The sequence below is a fragment of the Epinephelus moara genome, chromosome 23 (genome assembly GCF_006386435.1).
Source record: "Epinephelus moara isolate mb chromosome 23, YSFRI_EMoa_1.0, whole genome shotgun sequence".
Taxonomy (NCBI): Eukaryota; Metazoa; Chordata; class Actinopteri; order Perciformes; family Serranidae; genus Epinephelus; species Epinephelus moara.
The window spans coordinates 27376262-27390766 of record NC_065528.1 but is presented as its reverse complement, the minus strand read 5'-3'; the positions used below and the strand labels follow the sequence as shown (position 1 = coordinate 27390766).

At 42.3% G+C, this 14505-nt stretch overlaps 1 protein-coding gene across 2 annotated transcripts in view; it reads left to right on the top strand.

Annotated features, from left to right (window-relative positions):
- Window positions 1–14505, top strand: part of LOC126385165 (liprin-beta-1-like) — a 44992-nt gene that overhangs the window by 2851 nt on the left and 27636 nt on the right. For both annotated transcript variants that reach the window (XM_050036749.1, XM_050036748.1), the window contains exons 2-3: window positions 9328–9407; window positions 12234–12439. In XM_050036749.1, the coding sequence (XP_049892706.1) occupies window positions 9344–9407; window positions 12234–12439 (270 nt within the window). In that variant the 5' untranslated portion in view covers window positions 9328–9343. The remainder of the gene's footprint in view (window positions 1–9327; window positions 9408–12233; window positions 12440–14505) is intronic.

Here is a 14505-nt window from a genome sequence, read left to right as displayed (position 1 = left end):
GCTGTACAGGAACCAGTGAAGGGAAGCAGGGAAACTTTGCTCATATTCAACCAGCTGTGTGTCATCACATTGTGCACAGATGAACGTTGTTTGACTTCCCCTGGAGATCCCCACCTGTTGGTTGGCAGGGGTCCAAAGGCTGGCAGCACAGGGCGAAGCCAAACACTGTTCATCTGCACACACTGTGATGCCACACAGCTGGTTCAATATCAGCAAAGTTTCCCTTTTATATTCATTGGCTTTTGTGGCGATCAGCAGTGATGTGGTGGTTCACCTCTACACTGTTATCTGCCACTCCTACTGCTACTAAACAGACCGCCACAACCACAGATAGTTGAATTAATTACGGTTAAGTTACTCAAAAACTTATGCTGAGATCAAAATACCTCTTGCAAGAAAAAGCACAGCATGCAAGGAACTTACAGGAAACTGCAAACTAACTTGTGGTGCTATCCAGTATCATTGTTATTGGCTGTAAATTCAAATAAGGATGGTTGATATCTTGGCAACTCGGATAACAAAGCTTTTTAAATTAAAACACAAGTGCACCGGCGGCTTCTGGGTAATGAAATCTGACTTTGTCATATTTCTCTGGATGAGTCTGATAGCTTTATTGAATTAAGGATCCAATGTCCCTTTAATCAAATGCCACTGGAGGCTGGTGGTTTAAGAGTGTTGGCAACAACACAAGCACACAGTATATCTTCATAAGCCAGCAGGATAAAGACACACATTATTTGAACTTGTTTTGATTGAGACTTGGTGTTTAAAACCTCAAGATAATTTACTTTTATCCAGCAAGCAACACTGCAGTCCAGCATACTACGACAACTTATTGTACTACAATTACTAATGCTGCTTCTAGTGCTACTCTGAGCCAGTTCAACTCTGATATGCACATCTGTATCACAGCTGGAAGTAGGCTAGTGGAGCACAAGTGTTTGAGGCACCAGCAGAGGCGTGTGTTTGTGTATATTCATATATATATATGTGTGTGTGTGTGTGTGTGTGTGTGTTTGAGCCCGACCACTCAGCGTAGGGTCAAGTAATCCCAGCCCACTTCTCTTTTAGAATGCATTGTCCCTCCCCCTCCACATCTCGTCCTCTACATCTGGTTGATATTAAAACCACCTTACAGCCAGTCCAGTTTGATTCTCAGACAGTTTTGTCTCTCTTTAAAATCTACTTGGAAATATTACTTCTGTCAGATACTGTAAGAAAGATGGCACTGATACCTTTTGACAGGTTTGTGTGAGTGAAATGTATAACCGTCGTACAGTATCAGTTACAGGGTCATGGTGGTATTTATCTGTTTTTCTTGTAGTGTCAACAAACCTTTAAAAAAAACCTAAAACCAGCAGTATGAAAGTCTGTCCCACAATTCTTTCTGACTTGTCTGTGGCACTCATCTCCAAGCCCAGTCATTCCCCCTAAAGATGTAAGCATTTCAAAAGAGGTCAAAATATATATCATTTTATTTAATAAAATGCAACATATTTCCCTAAAAGAGCTGGCCACTGTAGTGTTTGGCAAACTTTACTCAAACACAGCGTTTCCCGCACATTCATTTATTTGTGGCGGCATGTTAGAATATGCCACATATTGGTTTGCTATTTTTGGAGTTGGACAGTTTATTAGAAGCTCTGTTGGAATATACATTATTCGGAGCACCACAAGCAGAGCGCAGAGCGTACTCTAGGCACAGGCGGAGCAGCAGAACACTTGGGACCGGTTGCACCAACTGGTCTTAAGCTAAGTCGGTCGTAACTTGGCGTTCTAAGTCCGACCTTATAGTTACGCCGGTTGCACCAACAGGGCGTAAGCCTTCTTCTCACTAAGACCGGGCGTAAATCTTACGCCTAGTCAAGAGCAGGCGTAAGGTCATTATCAAGCTGCTCTCATGCGCTCTAGAGCGCAGAGAGCGCAACTTGGTTATGGCACGTCTCATCCACCGTCTGTATACGAGTGGGCATTTAGACGGGAGAGGGTAATTAGGGACAGAAGCAATTGGACATAGCCTATATAATGACGAGGAGCTGATTGAGAGGTTTCACTTCGGTAGGAGAGATCAGTTTGAACTTATTGAAGAGCTGTCACCGGATTTACAGTTTGTGTTGGGCTGCAACGCAGCACTACCACCAGCCTTCCCACCAGGCAGGGGAATCCTCCCCAAATACGTCAACAATGATGTCACTGTAAATTGAGGTTTTCGGGGAGGACCCCCGCCAGTTGGATGATTTTTTTTGGAGGAGATGTATTTTTTGCCTTGCTGAGAAGATCTTTCCACTTCTTCCTCATGTCAGCCTCTGTATGAAGGCAGCCAGAGTCTGAACACGTATTGATGTGCCCCGTTATCTCTGCCCATACCGACTGTTTTTTCTTAATTGTGATACGTCTCTGTGCTGGCTGTACAGCTTGATTAATTTTCTAATTTCAGTGTCTGTAAAGTTTTTCATTGATCCTTAATGTTTTCTTCAAATCTTAAACTGTAAATAAACTGTCAACACAGATGAGAGGGGCTGTCAACTGTCAATTGTCATCTGTCAAGCACACGGGGTGATTCAGCGGCGTGTCATTTAACGTCACCGCGCTTCTCTAGGCAGGCCGCGTGGGGCACTCCGGGGGCATTCACATGGACGCGCACAGCTAAAACCAGCGTAGCTAAGACCAGGCGTAAGCCCTGTTGGTGCAACCGGCGTAAGTCCACTCCTTAAGACTGGTCTTAACAAAGACCGTCTTAGGAGTTACGACCAGGCTTAGTAAAGACCAGTTGGTGCAACCGGCCCCTGGCGCAGTAAAAATGGAACTTAACCATTCATTGATTCATAGCGAAATAGCATTCGACAGCACTCTCATTTTAGTGTTGTCCATTGTTTTTCCCAACTTATTTTAGATGAAACCTGCTGCGTTCAATGGAAACAGTGCACCCCACAGTCCAGCGCTGTTTAAAGTTTGCTTTCACTCGCCTCTGCAGCAGCTGCTCCTCTAACCCATCAATCTGATGTACTCAGATTGATCCGACCACCAACTAATCAACTGATCAATTCCCCACCCAAGAGTTCCANATTTTAGATGAAACCTGCTGCGTTCAATGGAAACAGTGCACCCCACAGTCCAGCGCTGTTTAAAGTTTGCTTTCACTCGCCCCTGCAGCAGCTGCTCCTCTAACCCATCAATCTGATGTACTCAGATTGATCCGACCACCAGATTCAGATTCAGATTCAGATTCAGAATACTTTATGCATTGGTGCCTGGACTGTGGGGTGCACCAACTAATCAACTGATCAATTCCCCACCCAAGAGTTCCACTAGCAAAAACCTCCAAAGTCAGAGAGGTAGAGAACTACCGCCACACATAAACTAAGCACAAAAAGTAGGAAATTTGTGTTAGGCTTTCCAACGGTATAAGATTTATTTAGAAGCATTGTTACAACAAAGAAATACTTTACCAGTTTATTTCCCTTTTAAATAGTGCCACATTTGTAAGGAACATGCATTTGTGGGATGAGCAGCAGAGCTGAGTATGTGGTTTGCGCCCATGAAAAATTTGCCAAATCTTCTCTGCCAATGCCAGAGAGTTTTTTTGTTGTTGATGACTCTTGTTTGGTGTTGTTTGGTGGATTGGATGATTGAAGTCTGAAGACACAGGACATATTGGCAAGTTGATAATTTATTCATTTAACAAACAGGAGCCTCAGTAGCGTGTGGAAGAAGAATTATTGCCAAGAAGCAGTGTTACAACAAAGGAATAATCTACCAAACAGAAATTTCCTTACTTTTTGTGCTTAGTTCAGGTTCTGATTCTGAAGAAAACACTTCAAACAGCAGTAAATGACGCCAGGATGGTACTGGACACAGAAGCGCCATGAAGTGCACCAGTTTTCCATGGAGTGCTGCCCACAAATCTGGCAAGAAAACCCACCAGTAATCTATTATGAATGATATAAAGGAAATATTTGCTTTGATATAAATGATCGGTTGATAATAATTGATAAAATATGCATCACAGGCTTCCACATATTGGCCTGGTTAAGTTGGGTCTAAAGATAGAGCGAAAAAGACATGCCAACACATACAGACACAAGCAAACGGAGACAGAGCTCTAATGTGTGATTAGAAAAGAGTGGAGAAGTAGCATCGCTTGTTGACCAGCATAGAGATATGTGCATCTGATGTGAACAGCCAGGTGACTGCTGACGGGCAGCTATGCAACAGTTGTCGGGGTGCTTCTGCAGGAGCATGTCTTGTTCTTGTGTTGTGGTTTTGGTTAACAATGCAGGTAATGCTTGTTGTAGGATCAGTTCATTGGCTGTTTTGGTCTTTTCAGGGCATTAGTTGACAGATGGAAAAATACCACCAGCCTGACAGGAATGAAGTCCTCAGGGTTTTGTCTGACAGATGGAGGGAGGGAGGTCACAGAGGTCAGCAGGGATGTCCGTACCAGGCACTAGTGTTTGGTTTTCGGGATAAGTAACCTGCTCAGGAATGTGTGTAGTACTCACTCCTACACTGTGGCCTTATCAATCATCATACAGACACTTCTGCACATGCATTGAGACATGGACCCTCATCTGTGGACTCCTCTCTTGAGGTTTTGGTCAGAAAATTCCTCACGGATGACCTGCTCATCACTGATGCGAAAAGAAGTGGAAAATATCTCAGCCTGGCATTTTAAAGGGATTTGTGAGTCTGAAGAGCAGACCAGTTAACGTGGCAAGTTTCAGTGCTGTTTTCTGCCACATAACCAGCACAAGAGCAATTCCTGCTTTGATTCCTTCTCCGTCTTAAACCTATGTTCTGAAATGCACATGAGCTGATAAGATGTTCTGTTTTCCGCTGAATTGGATTTCTCATGAAACTCATAACACCAATTTGATGTGGCTTTTATCACAAGACAGCAGGCGGAGAGCAGCCTCAATTATGGTAACACACTGTGAATTGTTTTATCATTTTAAAATGTTTTTATCCTGCTTTCCTCCACACCCGCGGTTGCACCATGACCACAAGACTACATTAGATAGTCGAGTAAAAGGAAAAGATAGCACACACACTGGTGTTTCTCTATTTATGCCATTTGTTGTTTTCTGCATTCACACAGAGAGAGAAAATATTTGGATCCTCAACAAAAAAACACCTCTTTTTGGAAAAAGGAACAAGCTTTAGGTTTCTCCCATGGGGCGCAACAAGCAGCTGACCAAACACAGCTTCCACCCTGGTGTGAGTGAGTGATGGTTTCCCATCAAACTATGGAAATACCTGTGGAGGAAAAAGTATTAGATTTATCTGTGGAACCTCTCCATGAATCGCCCACGAGAACCGTAAAATTTAACTAGAAAGGTGTTGTTGTATTTGGAAATCGGAGGTATTTCCTGGCATGCTTATTGACCAGAGTCCTGCTTTGTCCTTAAAACAATGATTCGTGTGTGCCTCTACATCACCAGAGCTGTATATAACCAATCTTAAACATACAATATGTATTTTTCTGCCACAAGTGGTCGCTCAGTCAAAAGAGAAACAAAAGACGCAGCATTGCAGTCAGCTTCTCCCGGTTAGGATTCCTTTGTTGAGTGCTTTGTTGCCCTACTGTGTATGTGCGGGGGCGCTCTTCTGTTGTAGTTTGTTGTTATGGCAGTGGCCGCCATTTTGCAAGTGTGCGTGAGTTGAAGTAAAGGTTTAAAATGTACAGTTTGTTGTTGTTATTGAGCTAAAGCTCTTGTTCAGGAGGTTATTACCAGGAGCCAAATTATCCAGAGAGGTTTCCTCTTCCCCAAAATAAACAGACCAGGTGATTTAAATCGGTAAAAAGACTGAATAAAGCTGTTTGACGTTACGAATCAGTGTTTTTGTGACACTGTTGAGATAGGCAGCTATCTTAGTACCTGCAAATGTGTACTCACCTGATAACTTAAGATCCAGACGTTCAGGAGGTTTTTACCAGGAGCCGAATTAGTTTCAGAGGTCTCCTCCTCTCCAAAACAAATGGACTTGGTGATTTAAACCATTAAAAACACTGAATTAAGCACTTTCATGTTGAAAGTGCAATGCTATTTGGTGTGGCAGGGGCTAGAGCTGAGCTGCAGCTAACGTTTTGCTCAGTTTGCGTCTCTCCAAAACAAATGGACTTGGTGATTTAAACTGGTAAAAACACTGAATTAAGCAGTTTCATGTTAAAAATTAGTATTTCTCCAATGCTATTTGGTGCGGCAGGGGCTAGAGCTGAGCTGCAGCTAACGTCTGCTCAGCTTGTTTCTCAGATAACTTAAGATCTAGACGTTCAGGAGGTTTTGACCAGGAGCCGAATTATCCGTAGAGGTCTCCTCCTCTCCAAAACAAATGCACTTGGTGATTTAAACTGGTAAAAACACTGAATAAAGCAGTTTCATGTTAAAAATCAGTATTTCTCCAATGCTATTTGGTGTGGCAGGGGCTAGAGGTGAGCTGCAGCTAACGTTTGCACAACTTTGTTTCTCTGATAACTTAAGATCCAGACGTCTGATGACTAAAATCCTTCATCTGGTTAAAAACAAAGTTAAAAACGACTAAGATGTAAAAAGTGTATCATAAATAATGTGGCTTAAAACTGGATAAAAATGACCTGAAACCTTAATGCATGCACAAAGACGATATGATGCCACTGAGAGGCGATGACGACCAAATGATACGGACAACACTGGTCTCGTTGTTTTTAGACTTTTAGACTGAAGGCTTAAGTTGCATATTACATCATTAATGAAATGTTTGTGGAGTAGAGAATACAAAGCAGTGTGTGTGATGTTTTGGGAGAAAATGGCTCCCCTTCCTGTGGAGTGTATCGTTGAAATTAAGCAACAGCACTTAAGGCCCCTTGTTTTAACAGCAACCCCCAGCCCATATTGAGGCCACTGGTTTAATTACGCTCTTAATGCCCATGTTTTACCCTGCTGGGTGTGACACTGTGACCCCTAAGAGGGAGGAAATGAAGTCAACTCTGCAGCCCCTGCCCCCTCTACCATGGGACTTGTGAACAAGTAGAGCCACTGTTTGCATGTTGTTAGTTCTGGTTAAGCTTTCCTCTCCACGTACTGTATTCTATCTCAAACCCTTTAAATCAGATTTGGTTTGAAGTGATAAGTGGTCAGTGCGAGTAAAGGAGAGGCATGTGATAAGTGTTTGAATTCAGAAGTCATGGGGATATTTTCCAACTTTGTTATGGAAGTTTCAGATGCCGAGCATGCCAATGCTACGAGGCCTGAGACCCCTGGGAGAATAGTGTCATTATTCCGGATAGGAGCCTGCCCATAAGCACCCGTGACCACCGGAAATAAGGCTTGCTGGGTAATAAGTCCTGGAGATCACTTTGTTTTTTGTCTCTGAGGGAGCTTGTTTTCTGTGGCACAGACTGCAGGGTTAATTTGATGCAGCAGTCATTTGAGAAGGAAGAATGAGAGCTTGTATCATAACAGGATTAGTGATAATGCTGCTGTTGTTTTTTTGCAAATGTAATGTAAAAACATGCAGGCATGCTCTGTAGATTAAAGCTGGTGCTGGTACAGGAGAAAAACAATGCTCTGACAATCATGGAGATTAGGCCTGCAACTTGCATTTATGATACTTAGTCATTAATCTGAATTAACCGAATCAAATCAAGTTTAGTGCCAGCACCCAAAGGTTCCTTTTTTTCAGTACTTTACTCTTTGTGTTGGCAACAACAATTTGATTTATGAACAAGCTGCAGTCAACAATTGTTTCTTGCCCTCTGCGCTTTTCTGATCATACGTAGAGCTAAGTCTGTCTGCCTACTTGTGTATGTGTGTGTCTGTGTCTGCCCCTCTCTCTAGCCCTCTGTTTAGACACAACTGATAAATATGTAGAATACATATGTAATGTAAAAAACACAATCACAAACAGCAGTGATACAAAGCGATTTCTAAAAGAAAACCAGATGGAAACTATTGGTGCTGCAGTGATAGTTTTGGCTCGCTGGGAAGCCGATGGAGCTCCGTATCTGGCCCCCAGCAGCGGGGCAGTTTGTATTTCTTCCACCTCCTTTCTTAATCTCCATTGTCTTTGCCACAAAGCGCCCTGACCTTTGCTAAATTTCGGTATCTAAGAGCGTTCTGACAGGAGGCAGAAGCAACGCAAAGAGTCCTGAAGCCGAGAAGCAGCCTGTGAAACTCTGTGGCCGGCTCTCCGGCTTAGGGACTCTTTGCAGTGCTTCTGCCTCCTGTCTGAATCCAGTGCTCTCACCCAAGTGTGCTCTCCAATTTGGCCCAGATTGACATAATGTGAATAGGTACTTAGACTACAGACATAATTCAGTCAGTACCCTCAAAAGTGCTGAATTTGGTACCCAACTCTAGACATGACTAATTTATCTTTCCCACCAAGTTCCTGTCTTCTTACCACAGTTTGACTTTGAGAACCCTTTGCATCTTTATTAGAATAACTGACTTGTAGGGGATACTGATATTGTCGGCAGCTGAATATCCTGCTAATCACTTCTGTTTATACTGCTACGTTAACTTGTGAGTGTCACAAAATATCTGTGGTCTTTGGTTTTGTTTAAAGGAACTGTATGTGACATTCAGAGCATATCTACAATTCAGGGTCCGAGCCAGGATCGTCTGCATGCAGTTCTCAACATGAAGGTGACTGAGCTGGCAGCTAGCAGCTCAAACAGTGATAACAACGGCAACAATGCTGACAGAGCTAATGATGTTAACCTTTGCTGGTAACCACCAGATTGGCATAGTGCAGATCGGCAGTGATTAGCTAGAAAATGGGACACACACACAGGGACTTGCAAGAATTCACATGAACGCGCAGCTAAGCCGTCTACAACAACAACAGAGGTTGCATAACGTCATCCTCTGCTGTTGCTTGCTGCTGTATTAATGCTCTGAATGTCGCAGAACCTTGAATTTAACTGAGATAATCTAATCACAGGGTCCTGTTTGTGGTTGTTATGAAGCGTTTGATCTTATCACACAGTCCTCTTCAGATGGATTTTCCCCAGCAGTCATGAAAATGTACTGTAGATGATCAGATTTCCATTTGTCTAAACACATAAGGACAAACTGAGAGACTATGTCACTCTCTTTGTAAGTTATAATTCTTCCTGGTTTGGAGCTATTTTTAAGTCTTGGTCGAAAAGAAAGCCTTTATTGTCATTGTTTATTCTTCTTCTTAAAAAATACTACTGCTGCTGTAAAATTTTAGGAAACATGTCTTTATCGTGTTTGAATTTAAACCAGACTCTGTCTGAGCTTTGCCAGACATCTTCATGGATCTGTCTTGTCTTTCCGTCTTGTTTCTTTCACTTAATGCTCTTCTTCTTTTTTCTTTCAGATTCATTGAGCACAAGATGATGTCTGACGCCAGCGATATGTTGGCAGCAGCCTTGGAGCAAATGGATGGGATCATAGCAGGTAACCACATTGTACACTTGGATTTTAAGACCGTGGCTCTTTTTTTTAAGTGGGCATGGCGTACTATGGGGTCTAGCCACATCTGGAAATCATTGAATTTCTACTACGGCCAGTGGACGGCAACACAATGTGCCCTTCTCCTTCCACTTCTACCTGCATTTTAATGTAATTCCCCTGAATGTACATAAAAGTTTGGAATAATGCTGAAATTATGCTGCTGGATCACTGGGCCTTTCTGCTTCCAGTGCATTCCACCAGCATGAGAAATGAAAGAAAGTTTCCATTGTCCCCGCAATGACGGAAACTAATGATTATTCAAGCTCTGTGAGTTTGGAATACAAACTCCTGCTTGGGAACTTTTGGCCACTCTGTGCTTGTGCCGCTGCAGATGAGCAGAGCAGGCTTCACTTTCAGAGTCCCCACTTTTCCGCTGATGTGTGTAATTATAGCGCTGACCTTTCCAATGGGAGCAAGGCAGCCGATCACATGACTCCCCCCCCCCAGTCCCCACTGTTTCCGCGGAAGCCACAGCCGTCATCGTGCCCCACTCCCTCGCTACCGTGGGGAAGTCATGATTGTTTGGATATTTATTTATTTAGCTCCCTCTTTGTTACCGTTGGACATCTTCATTATGGCTGACATTTAAGACAGATGACAGATGGTGCGGAGTGGGCAGCACACGATGGGAACATCATGCACTCGAGTTCAGTCGACACGCTGCTGCATTCGCTTCCAAGAAAAATCTGAAAATATGGTTTCCACAGATACAGGAGAAGATTTAATTAGCATTAATTGGTTTTACTGTGTTACATGATGTTTGATAGAATCTCTGTAAACATTTGCTCATCCAGTATGTGTGCAGGAGTGTGTGAGTGTGTGTCTGTTGCAGAGACATAGAGACTGAATATGAAATGTTATTCTTTTAGGTTGTAAGCCCAGTTCACTTTTTCTTTTTTTTTTTTGCAGTCTACACAGCAGTCTGTAAAATGCCCCAAAATTGTGTTGTCCGTTTACCTTTTTTTGTGATCAAACATTTTGTGGTTTACTGAAGGGTTTCTCGATGATGGCAAAAATGACAATCACAATTATTTTAGTCAGTATTGAGATCACAGTTATTTAACAGAAAACATTGTCCATTTATTGAACTTTAAAAAAAAAAAAACTTTTCTCGAACGTTAAATACAATTCAACTGAAAATCAAATAAATATAAAAACATGAGATATAAGAGAGACCCCATGCTGTTTGCGAAGAGCCATAGACTTTGATTACTCTAAGCAGCAAGCATAGGAATAGATTAAAATATATTTGAATACATGTCTTGCTTTTTCCCTGATGGTCTGAATAAGTCGCTAAAAATTTGTCACCTTTTAGAAATTAAGTCACTCTCAGGTTAAAAAAGTCGCTAAATCTAGAGTGAAGGTTTTCAAGTAGGCACCACTGAGCCCACAGCTGTAAAGGCCCAGACATAAACTGACTTCAGAGAACTAGCAAAGGCCACTTGCTGCGTCACCTCACGTTGCTGTGTCTTGGCTAAAAAAGTTGCATATGAACACACCAGAAAGACTGCAGCCGACGGTCTACCAGGACGTAAATGCGCCTGCGTGAGAAGAAATAATTCTCCACACCAGTAGATGGCAGTAGTCTGTAATACTCAATCAAACAGCAAAACTAGAAGACCGTCTTGATGCTAGTTAGTCAGTTAGCACAACAACACAATCCAATGTTGAAAGAACAGAGCATATTTACCGTGCGCCAGTGAACAATAACACAAACAAGCACAAAATGTTTCTGCTAAAGAGCTCAGTGGCTAAAGATAAAGAATCTTACCATATGTAACAAGTTCGTTTTGGTCTCACTCCCTCTTGACCTAAGCTTTTTGTTTACTTTCCTCACTTCTGTTTCTCTTCTTGTACACTGAGCTTAGCTGCCAGACAGAGTGATTTCATTCACCTTCAAGCTCCGCTGTTGCTGATGTAACATGTTAAATCAGCCACAAAAAAAAGCTGATGGGGGACCGACGAGGGGCAGTGGTGCAGGACACACCACACTGACAAGGGCGGCAGATGCTCAACAAAAAAAAAAAAGTAAAAAGGATTGGTTAATTGTCCAGCTCTAGTTTACAGGTACATGTGATGTCACTAACTAATGGTACCACAGGAGCTTTAAATGGCCAAAGCTATGCACAACAACTGCTGAAACTGTGTTAATTTTTTTGGCTGTTCTTGTATCTAAAAAACTTGAGACAGATTTATTCTGTATGCAAACACACGATGAAGGACTTGTCTGCATTCATCTATGGCTAACTGTGGGATAAGAAATGAGGCACCCCATGTCCTTGTGTTTGATGTTCATGACTCAAAACCATAAGTACACATGGCTTTATTTAATCTGACAGGAAGAATGCTAATAAATGTTTCTGCTCTACAGTGATGATCCTACACAGAGTTTTGTGTATCTGCTCTGTTTGATTAATGGCACCCACACTAGATGAAGTTTGGTAGCCTGTGGCGACAGACCTAACTTGCATGTCCTGAGAAAAAGACATAGACAGTTACACAAAAACCAAAATTTACAGCCCTGGGTAGTCATCGCGCTCCCACCACACCCACAGATCAGCACCAAACTGATGCTTTGGTTGTAAATCCTTCCAATTTTTTCAAAGCCTGTCATTCTGATTGCGTTTTGAAGTCATTTGATTTTTTTGTTTTGAATCACATGCCAGCTCAGAGAGCTAATGTAATTTCACAACTCCACTTTATGATTTGTGTGAAATAGAGAGTCTTTGTGTTGTCCCACATCTTAACGTTTCCTCTCTATCTTCCCAGGCTCCAAGGCCATGGACTACTCCAACGGGCTGTTTGACTGCCAGTCGCCCACTTCACCTTTCTTGGGTGGCCTCCGGGTGCTGCACCTTCTGGAGGATCTGCGGGGAGTGCTGGAGCTCATGGACAACGAGGAGCGGGACAACCTGCGATGTCAGATCCCTGATTCTACTGCAGAGGGGCTGGCAGAGTGGCTGCATGGACGAATGGTAAAAAAAAAAAATCCATTAGTAAAGTGCTGTTTAGCCTCCATGTGCTGTATTTGTTTGAAACACAAGATAAGATATTTGTGTATATTTTTATAAACGTGACATGGGCGCATTTCTCTCTCTGGCGCCATTTACACTTGTCATTTCAAGTGTCTTGTGCTTAAAAGGGAACAGAGATTTATTATGGCCACAAATTAAGCACCATGTAAGCAGTTTAGTTACAACAATAACCGTTGTGCTCATAAGTTAACGACTATCCATAAAGTGACACAAACACAGGAATGAATCATATTAAGGCATGACAAGTCAAGGCAGATTCACAGCACAGTTCATACACAAGGCATGTTTAAAGTGCTGTAAAACCTTTAAAAGGAACTGCAGATAAATGTTAAAGATTCGGACCTCAGTGCATTTCCAATGTAACTTCAGGTACAGACCTAATAACAAAAGCTCCTGACCTAGTTGCACTTTTAGTGAGTTGGAGGAATAATTCAGCCCCCCAGTGACCATTTGTATATCAGTTACTCACCTCGTGTTATGTTGAATTCTATCTGTTAAGAAAACTTTGAATTGAAGTCAAAGGCGATCGCATTTAACGACAGCAAAACTATATCAAAACATCTGTTTACAAACTCTTACACAACTCGTCCAGTATAACCCTAGTCTCATTTATCCAGTTGTGTGCAAACACATGCATTTTCGCTGGAACCTTACTATTCAAAACCAAACTTAAAGTAATTAGACCCAGATTATTGACAAACTGTAATTTTACCTTGCTGAACACAGGAGCTACTGGTTTACCACCGCCCTAGCGGTAGTTTGTTTGTATAATTTTGTGACTTTATTAAACCCTTTAACAAACCCTTTAAAACACCAAAGTCACACAATAACACAAACTAACTGAGGCAGTGATAGACAGCAGCTCTCGTTTTCAGAGGTACAGTTACGTTTTTTGTCAATGGAGTCTGGCTTTGAAGAGAGCATAGATGAGTTACACTTTCAATTCAGTTTTAAGGCCCAGATACATACACTCACATTGCCTGTGTCTCGGCCAAAAAGTTGCACATGGACTAGCGCTGGGCAGTTAATCTTAAATTAATCGAAACCCACATTCAGAACCTCTAACCGTCGTGATCTTGCTCATGTTGGTAATTTCGATTTAAAAAAAAAAAAAATCATTTAATACTTCCCCACTGTGTGTGTTCATGTACCGTCTCCTTAAAAACGTACTACTGTGTGTGTAGTCATGTGACTCCACCCTGTCTAGTCCTCAACCTGGAAGCAAGAGAAATGCCGTGTCCGTCATTTGGACACGAAAGAAATCAAATGTAAACACTGTGAAAAAACAGTTTCAGCGACCAAAGGTAACACCACCAATCTGTTTCAGCACTTGGAGCACAATCACGTTACCGAATATGAACAGTGCATGGCTTAAAAAAAGGAAGAGACTGACAAGCGCCAAACACCAAGTGCCTCCACAAAGCAGCTCTCAATAACACAAACATTTTTCCAAGGCTGTACAATGTGAAAAAGATTCAAGGAAATAGCTCATCCGAGTGTGGTTCCTTCAGTTATTTTAAAATCACAAACATAAACTCTTTCATTAGAAAGAAATATACCACCTCTGATAGTTGAGCATATTTACAGTACAAACTTTGCCAGTGAAGGCAAAAAACAAAATAATCGTTCAGTAATTGTAATCAAGGTAAAATGTCCAATAAATCGTGATATTGATTTGAGGTCATATCACCCAGTCCGAACATGGACACATCACAAACACTTAGGTAGACATCCAACCAGCATGTACATTCTGGTTGCTGTTGCATAGACATCCAACCAGCATGTACATTCTGGTTGCTGTTGCAGATTCAACATAACCTGGAAATCCAGAAGCCCCGCCCCTAGCAAATTCGAATTTGCTCTGCATGGAAATCTGGCCCTGATGAGCAGAGCCCGCTGAATCGCCATTGGGCCAATCAGATCAGTCTATCTGACAGAGGCGGGCCCTGGGCGGGCGTAACATGATGACGACAGCGTTGCGCCGTAGGAGTCGACGGGCGTAACAT